A 10040-nucleotide genomic window follows, 5' to 3' on the forward strand; every position below is an offset into this window, starting at 1 on the left:
TTGGCAAATCTATTGTTAGATTTTGTACTGATGCGATGTATCGACCAGGCCGCGTAATCGGGCGATGTATCCGGCTGGCCGCGTAATCGGGCGATGTATCGGCCAGGTCATGTAATCCGACGATATATCGTACAGGTCGCATAATCCGATGATATATCGTACAGGCCGCGTAATCCGACGATATATCGTACAGGCCACGAAATCGGACAATATGTATCGCCCAGGCCAGGTCGCGTAATCGGGCGATGTATCAACCAGGCCGCGTAATCGGGCGATGTATCCGGCTGGCCGCGTAATCGGGCGATGTATCGGCCAGGTCATGTAATCCGACGATATATCGTACAGGTCGCATAATCCGATGATATATCGTACAGGCCGCGTAATCCGATGATATATCGTACAGGCCGCGTAATCCGATGATATATCGTACAGGCCGCGTAATCCGATGATATATCGTACAGGCCACGTAATCCGATGATATATCGTACAGGCCGCGTAATCCGATGATATATCGTACAGGCCGCGTAATCCGACGATATATCGTACAGGCCACGTAATCCGATGATATATCGTACAGGCCGCGTAATCCGATGATATATCGTACAGGCCGCGTAATCCGACGATATATCGTACAGGCCACGAAATCGGACGATATGTATCGCCCAGGCCAGGTCGCGTAATCGGGCGATGTATCCGGCTGGCCGCGTAATCAGGCGATATGTCGGCCATATATTGGTCGATTAACTGGCCTGGACGATATCAACTGATTTCACACCTCAGGTTTTCTTTTACCAAAAATCTCCTTTCAGCCCATCTGTCTCACTCTCTGTCTGCCTTTCTGTGTTTGGCTCAAATTTTTCAATTCGTATTGCCTTATTGGAATGACATACTTCAGTGTGTACTGCCAAAGCATTGCAGAAAATAAATTTAAAGGACAGAAAAATATTAAGAAACAAGAAAGGCAAATACATTTAAAAACTGTTTTTTTTCTCTCTCTCTGTCTGTAGGTAGTATTGCTGCATTGTATTGGGACCCGGTTCAGAGGTGGTTGTTTTCTGGAGCGTCTGATCACAATGTGATTATGTGGGACATCGGTGGCAGAGAGGGACGCACATTAATGCTGCAGGGACACCAGTGAGAACACACTCACACATAGAGTTGGGAAGCAACTAACTAAATTACTTAACTACATCTTTCAGTACAGTCTACTTTTCCCAACAGTGCTAAATCAACCTACAAATGGCATACAAAGGCAACCTACACACATCTGCTTTAAAAACTATGAGTAATTTGACATACTACAGTTTCAAATAGCCACCCCAACACTGATGCTAATGCTGTTAAAATGGAAAACTCTTGTAAATAGGAGATCAACAATGAGGAGACTCCAAAATATGAACAAAGAAGGACAAATCAACAATACACATGGCATTGTCTCTGTCTTTCTATCTCATGTTTTGTGTGTGTGTCAGTGAGAAGGTTCAGGCATTGAGGTATCTGCCACTGACCCATCAATTGGTGTCCTGCTCCGTTGATGGAGGAATAACAGTGTGGAACATGGACACGACACGAGAGGAGGTATACACGCACAGCTTTTGCCTTAAAAGCACAAATTCCATGTAGTCTAAATTGAGATCATATAAACGACATAATACATACACATGTCAGAACTCATGCTATAAGAAGCCCATCACCATATCATGGAACATCGACAAAGTTTTCTAGGCGTTACCATGACAACCCCTGCGTCAGTCACCAAAGTAGCATCCATCTCTATGGTGACCAGAATCTGACTCAAACTCAAAATGTCATGGACAGGTATGTAATCGTTTTCTGTATCTTTTTGTTTCAGGCTCCACAGTGGTTGGAAAGCAATTCGTGTCAGAAATGCGAACAGCCGTTTTTCTGGAATATTAAGCAGATGTGGGACTCTAAGACACTGGGGCTTCGACAGGTACATCTGCTTTTTAACCATAACATATAAACCTTTCAAGACCTACCATGAGCTCCAAGATTGTTAAATGATGGGATATTTTTCAAGTCTGCCTGTTAACCTTATATTTAAGACATCATGTTAAAGGGATAGTTCACCCAAAAATGAATTTAATCACCCTCACGCCATCCCAGATGTGTATTACTTTATTTGTTCTGATGAACACAAACAAAGATTTTTATAAGAATATTTCAGCTCTGTAGGTCCATACAATGCAAGTAAATGGTCCTTCGAAGGTCCAAAAAAGCTCAAAGGCAGCATAAAAGCAATCCATACGACTCCAGTGGTTGAATCCATGTCTTCAGAAGATATATGATAGGCATGGGTGAGAAACAGATCAATATTTATGTCCTTTTCTCCTCTCTGTCCAGTAGATGGTGATATGCATGAAGAATGCAAATCACCAAAAATAAAAGGAGAATGTGAAAGTGAAAGTGGAGATTTATAGTAAAAAAAAAAATATTGTATGGACCTACAGAGCTGAGATATTCTTCTAAAAATCTTTGTTTGTGTTCCGCACAAGAAAGAAAGTCAAACATATCTGGGTTGGCATTGAGGTGAATAAATATTGAAAGAATTGTAATTTTTGGGTGAACTGTATCTTTAAGTGATGAATTCCCAAAGAAGTACTACACTACCCACAGTCCTGACTAGAAATCCACCAATCAGACTAGTCTGATTGTTGATGAAATGATATAATGCTGCACATGTCATATTTTGTCCTCAGCATCACTGCAGGAAGTGTGGTAAGGCGATTTGTGGGAAGTGTAGTTCCAAACAATCCACGTACCCAATCATGGGCTTCGAATTCCAAGTTCGCATGTGTGACGACTGCGTTGACACCATCAAAGAGGAAGAGTAAGCTATTTTAGTTGTTTTTATCTCCATTACATTTATACTTTGCTTTGTCGTAACCAGAGTTTTTGTCCTAAACAACTACGACAAGATGTTTTTCAGTCACTTTTTTCTATTTTGTCATGTCTAGACGGGTAACTCAACCAACCATGAAATTGCGCTCCACATAGCTGTATAATAAATAGGCTGGAAAATTCTTATTCAAAACTGAAAATGTATTTTTATATCTTTGTTTCGCTATGAATTATTTATTCATTTATTTCAGTTATCATTGTCATTTTCGCTGTGAATTCTTATTCAGTTAGTGAAACATGACATACTCATTTACAAAATACAGTATATATATATGGACGTTTTTCACAAATGTTCTCACTTTTGCCTTTTGAAGTCACACCGCAGGACTTTTAAAAGTACAAATGTTCAGTGTAGTCTAAAATTAGATCATAAAATGGACATGCATAGTACGCACACGGTTATATGTTAAAAAATAGTGGTTTCAATGTTTATTTCGATCTATTTAAAATGGTGGGTGGACTTGCATGAAAAGTAACTCTTAACTCTTTCCCCGCCAGCGTTTTAAAAAAAAAGTTGCCAGCCACCGCCAGGGTTTTTGACGATTGTCGCTAAATTTTAATGGCCCGCAGAATATCTTCTTCCATGAATATATGAAGATGCTATATATCACAATAAAGATCTGAGCCTCTGCTTTTAGGCAAAAAAAAACGATTTTATTTTATCTTCATTTGTTCTTTTTTTATTGCGACTTGAACAGAGGTAGGTTTTGTCAAAAACAACATTTCAGACAAAAAGCTGAGAAAAAGGCATGTTTATGTCTGATATTTTGAGATTCTCAATACTCCACTTCTTCATGTTTGAGACGATCGCAGTCTGTTTCTTTGATCAAAGAGTTGCGTACTCTTTCAAAACATGCGGAGGGTCTTCCTTACCGTATAACACCTAAACACGGAAACCGGAAAATTCCGTGTTTGGCGGGGAAGCGTTTTTTCATAAAACACGGAAAATTCCGTGTTTGGCGGGGAAAGAGTTAAGTTGGGATAAATGACAGCTTATTATAATAAAGTAAAAGTGACAGTAATGATTATATTGTTAAAATGAGTATTTGCTGAATATAAGCAACTTGTGCCTGGTTAAAATTTTGCATATTATTTTATTGAAAAAGCCAGTTGAAATCCATGTATCAAATATGATACAGCTCAGACACATTGAGGCTCATGTCTCAATCACCATTACAATCCATTCATGCCCACCACGAAAAATAAAATACAAAATCACAGAGCTAATATTTCTGTGTATTTTCATATATGCAGCCTGCTCTGTCATTATCAAGATTTCATTATTGTACATTACAAGCCATTATGATGTCATCTTACCATAAGTTCCATCGAAAAAAGTTTTACAATTTACCTAATTTTTTTATGTCAATATAATGTTTGCATAAAATACAGATGATAAAAATCGTTTTTTAAAAAATAATATTTAGTTCATATTGTATTTGAAGTGCTGAATTGAACTGTGATACATTTAAATACATATTTATAGAGCAAGGACAGGAAGTGCCAAACTCTCAAACATTTGGTATCTCTGAAAAGCCCATGGAGTCCTCTGATAATACCCCTAAGATTTACCACTGTAGCATGTATGGGCTAAGAAAAACTCATATAACAAACATCCTACACAAAAATGAATTGCTGGGTCTCAGGAGGATTGTGACATTTAAAGCCTAGTGTATAAAATATAATGCATAAATTAAAACAAAAATTAAGATTTCTTTTTATAGGTTGTCTAATCAGATGCTCATTTGCATGTGAAAAAACGAGCAGCAAATTTGCGGCTAGTTTAGATTTTTTTTAAGGGTATTCATTGTCATGATGATGTAATGCTGGTAAACCCTGTAATATGGTAACCGCTGTATCTAGGGCAAATACCCGATTTTATCACCCTAAAATCATAAATTGGTTGTAGTATTTGGCTTTCAGTGAGGACACTATGTTGTTTCACTTTCTTTTCTCTCAGCGGCACTTTCTAGTTTCTAAAGACTCTGTTGCCCAAACTTAAGCACTGCTGGATTTGTGCATTTCCAATTTTCTTGTTTTCTGCTTCATCTTTGTAATTATTTCTTTATTTTAATTTTACTGTTTAATAAGTGAAAATGCTCATTGTGTGTTGCAGTCGGACTCCTTTGGCAACGTTTCATGAGGGTAAACACAACATCGCTCACATGGACATGGACCCGAGCCGAGGGCTGATGGTCACGTGTGGGAGTGATCGAGTTGTTAAGGTCACACACATTTAATCTCTTGCTTTAGTATTATTATTGACTCTAGATGTGCTCAGAATACTGTACTATCATACAGTGTTGGACTGGGAAGAGAAATCAACCTGGGAGTTTACATGGCAACTGGCTCAAAAGTTGTTGACCGGGTGGGAGGGGGTGATTCGCTGTCCATCTCTGCATATCGCGCGCCGTTTTGTGGTCCGTTCTGCATAACGCGGCGGATCATTTTTGCATAGCGCAACCGACCCACTGGCCCGCTCGGTTATCCCGCTGGCAAGTCCGCCCCTGATCGGCCCCAAAGTGTGTCGGCCCACCGGGAAAATGCCCGGTTTGCCAGACCAGCCCTGCTATCATACTACTCATACTAGTTTTGAAGTATGATGTATGTATAATGTGCGCAGAATGCATATTTTCTGTATGCATGAAATATCTTGATGAACTGACCTTTTGATATAAAGTGCCATGAAAGAAAAATACATTATTTACTGGTCTCATTATTTGGTTGGACTGCAAAATGTTATGAGATTCATATACTAAATTATAAAAAACAAATGGAGGAATGTAATACGCACTAAAGACAGAAGTAATGCTTTCTGATGGGAAAATGCATCATAAAAAAACACAAAAACCAGGGCTGTGTTTGCAGTTGAGTAATTGCATGCTGCATACTACGTACTACCTTATTTTTCATATATAATATTTGAAACAGTATGCATTATGCAAAGTGAGAATTAAAAGACAGTAGTGATGCTTTCTGATGAGAATACATCATTAACAGACATATCACCAGGGCTGTTTGCAATTAAATAATAGTGAATAGCATATTGCATTGCTTCTCTTTTTTTAATGAACAGGTTGCATAAAACAAACTGTTTCACATGCTCACAAGGTAGTACGTAGTATGCAGTACGCTGTTATTCCATTGCAAACACAGCCCTGGTTTTTGTGTTCTTTTTTATGATGCGTTATCTCATCAGAAATCATCACTACTCTCTTTTAATACTCACTTTTCAAAATGCATACTATTTCGGATGCTATTTTTACTATATTAGGTACTATAGTGTATAGTGTAATGTTGGTTTTCCATTCCGAATGTAGCCTCTGTCTCTCCTGAATTCTGATTGGTCCTCTCAGCTAATTTGATTGGTCTGTCTGCAGATCTGGGATATGACGCAGGTGATTGGCAGCAGCGTAGCGGCAGGATTCTCTTCCCGCTGATTGGCCGTTTCTGAATGCTCCGCCCACACTCCGCCAACAAATATGTGCTGAGGATCTGTCATCACTATGGAAACGCTCACCTGTCTTACTCTCTTGTACTTCAACCGTGGAGTCTACACAAAACGGACTGTCCAACTCGGAGTGTGTGCGTGAATGTGTTTGATGGTCCTTATTTTTACGAGCGTTGTAGCTGTGGATCAGAGTGTTATTTTCTCGTATGAGGTATAATGACCTGGATATTAGCAAACATGAACCTGAGGTACTTCTAAAGCACAATATTTGCACACTTTGTGTGTGTGTTTGTTTGTGCCTTTTATCACTTACTGTATTCCTTTTATTCATAATTACAATCACACTGCAAATCATTCATATTATTGTTTTGTTTTCTAGTAAAAATATCTAAACATCCTTAAAACAAGATACATTTACTTGAGAATCAAAATTGTGTAAGATAATAATAAGCCGTGTAAGAAAATAAATCTTTATTTTTTAAAAATTTTTTAAGAGAAATTAGAGCAATTTACATGTTATTATATTACAAAAGTTTGTGTCTCAAGTAAATATTTTTAGATTTTAGAATTTTTTTTATTTTTACTGGAAAACAAGACCAACATCTTTTTATAAGAAACTGAATTTTCTCTTCTCTTTCCCGTCTTTTGACATTACCATGGAAATTAGCGTTTCTTAACCAACTAACTAACACTATGCATTGTTTAGCACTAATGAACTTATCTCTGTGATTTGGGGGCATATTAAAGGGATAGTCCGTCCAAAAGTGGATGAAAATCCTGCCATCATTTACTCATGTTGTTCCAAACCAGTATTGGATTGTATGTTATAATCCAAGTCTTCTGAAGTGCTTTGAATACTCTTTAATATCTACATATTTAAACTTGCTAAAGATGCGACAGCAATAGCGTTTGGCGTCATTGATGTCTTCATTGGTATCTCTTCATTGAACATTATCAAATGTGATTTGAGAAGTGTTGCAGAGGGAAAGATTTTCAGGGAAGGACTTTAATTTTCGGTCATTACTTTATTGCATGACTTTGGAAGACTTGGAAAATAGTGCATAAATCTTATGGTCGTCAAGCATCTTTTGTGTTCCACGAATAAAAGAATATCATACAGGTTTGGAACAACATGTGGATGAGTAAATGATGACCGAATTTTCATTTTTGGGTGTGATATCCCTTTAAATTTAAAGCCATTTTGAAAGAAAAAAAATAGACTTTAAAGGTGCCGTAAGCGATTTTTTTAATTTTTTTATTTTTGCTACTCGCTGAAAGATATTAATGAAATAAGTGTCCTGAGATACCTCACCAGTCCCTATGACAACTCTAGATTCTGTAAACAGCAAACAAAAATTTGTTCGCGGACAATGACGCGTTCTACCTGTCAATCATTTTGCACGTTGTAATCGCATTGTAGTTGCAGCGAATTATTGAGGCATAATGCCACTTTTATGCCATGTTGTTCATAACAGTTGTCAGTTGAGGGCGCTGTTTTGCTGCAGTTGTTTTTGACAACCGCTTCTGCACGTGTTGGTCTCAATAAAGCTCATTTGGTATTTTTGGAGTGCAAGGATTTAGAAAAAGGGGGCGTGGCTAATCCAAGAGCTCAGTTTGTAGAAACTCTAAAAAGGTTAAAATGGCTTACAGCAACTTTGAGCTCTCACGCTGCAAGACTTCAGGCAGTTTCTAAAATGTACCGGCCAGTGAGCTTAAAGAATTCTAACCTATTTACAAACATTATAACTGATCAGTGTTGTTTTAAACTTGCTTTAAATTGAACTGAACTAAGTCTTTCGCTGTCCTCGGTTTTTGCATTCTCCCTCATTCATCATCTATTCTGTGCACTGAATTGCAGATTGTGTGTGTTAATGATCCGAGAGTTGAGTGTGTTTGTGTGGGTTTCCCTCTCTTTGCGTTTAGTAAATGGCTTTTCTAACTTTCGTTTATATGCGTCTCACATTCTGCACTTTGTAAATAACCGCTATTCCAATTCATAAGAATTTTTAGCTGACATTCATATTTCCGCTTGTAATGTTAAATGTAGAAAAGACAAGAATGTGATAAAAATGCAACAGAAAACAGATGATGTCTGTGACGTCATAATAGTGAAGTCACTAGTGATGCAATACATTGAAAGGTTTGGGGATTCTGGAGATGATTGGAATCTGCTGAATTACTTTTATCTTTGTTTAATTCAATTATTTTTCTTCACAGGTTTTGAGTCAAATATTTAATCGAACAAAACCATTCAAGAACATGTTTATATCACATCACTCCAAAATCAAGAGGAAAATTTGCTTCATTGTCATTGAAAAAAAAAAAATGTCAATACAAAAATATATTAATGGTCTTTACAACAGGCTTCATTGCAATATATATATATATAATTATATATAATTATTTTTTTTATTTTGGGGTAAAATATGATCTGGACATGTTATTGACATGTTAACTTGAATCCATTTACTTGGAAAGAACATGGAATTGTGTACATGTTTGTGTAGAATTATGATTCTTATTGTGTCTTTAACATCCATTTGACTGAAATAGACACTTAAGAGAATCACTGTTTTGTCTCGATCACGATCCGGTTTAACCACCAAAATGTGTTACACACAAATTTACAGGAAGACAGCTGACATTTATGTGATTGTTCATAAAACACTTAAACTCTCACGGTTTTGTTTACTTCAACTTCACTAAGCTTCTAATGATCAAACCCTAAAAGTGTAAATAAGACTTTCAAATCTTTGTTTTGTTTAGGTATGAAGTATTCTCTCTCTATAAGTATATTTACAAAGTTGAGCTCCTGTGCTGGATCGCTCAAACATCTGTATTTTTTTAATCAGAATAATTGTCAATTAATTTGAAAACTGACACAAATCTTATGTCTGCTGGTAGTTTTAGCCCAGAAATGAAATGAAATAACAATAAAGATCTAAGCTGTATCAAATATGATATTGAGTTTCCCCTCTATCTTTCAAATGATATGTTAAAGTTCAATTATTGTCTTTTGTGATTTGTTTTATAATTTCAAGGGTGAATCCCCAAAGATATGTTCAGGTCATATTGCATTGGTGCATTATTTTAATTAATGCAAAAAATTCTAAATATATTTTTACATTAAATTATTAAACGTCATTTAAAAATGTCAATTAAATGGTTTTATAAGCATATATTAATTCTGTATGACAAATAATACATTTTATGATAATGATGTGCTTTAATCACTTTTAAAATTGTCACAATACAAAAAAGTCTAAAAGGTTCTAAAAATGGGATCCATCGTCTTCATGCAAAAATGTGTCATTTTTTAAATGCAAAGTCTTATTTTGCATTGTGACATCTCCATGATAGTTAAGCACATTACCCCTCCAAATTTTCATTAATGCAAAAAAACGAAATATTTTATATTAATATAATAAATTCAAACAATGTTAAATCAGCATAAATTAAATTGAGTAGAAAAAATATTACCTTTATATATTAATACAATTGTACTTTACTAATGCACTTTCGTAAAATCAATTTTTTTCTCACATTACACTATTGAGAATGATGTGCTTAATTGCTTTTAAATTTGTCACAATGCAAAAAAATCTAAAGGGTTCTTAAAATTGTATCCATGCAATATCAAGACAAATTACGACTATATTTTGCATTA

The 10040-nt window shown here is 36.2% G+C and overlaps 1 protein-coding gene across 1 annotated transcript in view; it reads left to right on the forward strand.

The window, feature by feature from the left end:
- The window catches only part of LOC127630119 (WD repeat and FYVE domain-containing protein 1-like), a 19925-nt gene extending 10591 nt beyond the window's left edge, over positions 1-9334 (forward strand). The window contains exons 7-12 of the mRNA XM_052107556.1: positions 1008-1134; positions 1473-1578; positions 1853-1954; positions 2721-2851; positions 5039-5147; positions 6303-9334. Coding sequence (XP_051963516.1) covers positions 1008-1134; positions 1473-1578; positions 1853-1954; positions 2721-2851; positions 5039-5147; positions 6303-6362 — 635 coding nt within the window. The 3' untranslated portion in view covers positions 6363-9334. The remainder of the gene's footprint in view (positions 1-1007; positions 1135-1472; positions 1579-1852; positions 1955-2720; positions 2852-5038; positions 5148-6302) is intronic.
- The last annotated feature ends 706 nt before the right edge of the window (positions 9335-10040 follow it).

The sequence above is a fragment of the Xyrauchen texanus genome, chromosome 36 (genome assembly GCF_025860055.1).
Source record: "Xyrauchen texanus isolate HMW12.3.18 chromosome 36, RBS_HiC_50CHRs, whole genome shotgun sequence".
Classification (NCBI taxonomy): Eukaryota; Metazoa; Chordata; class Actinopteri; order Cypriniformes; family Catostomidae; genus Xyrauchen; species Xyrauchen texanus.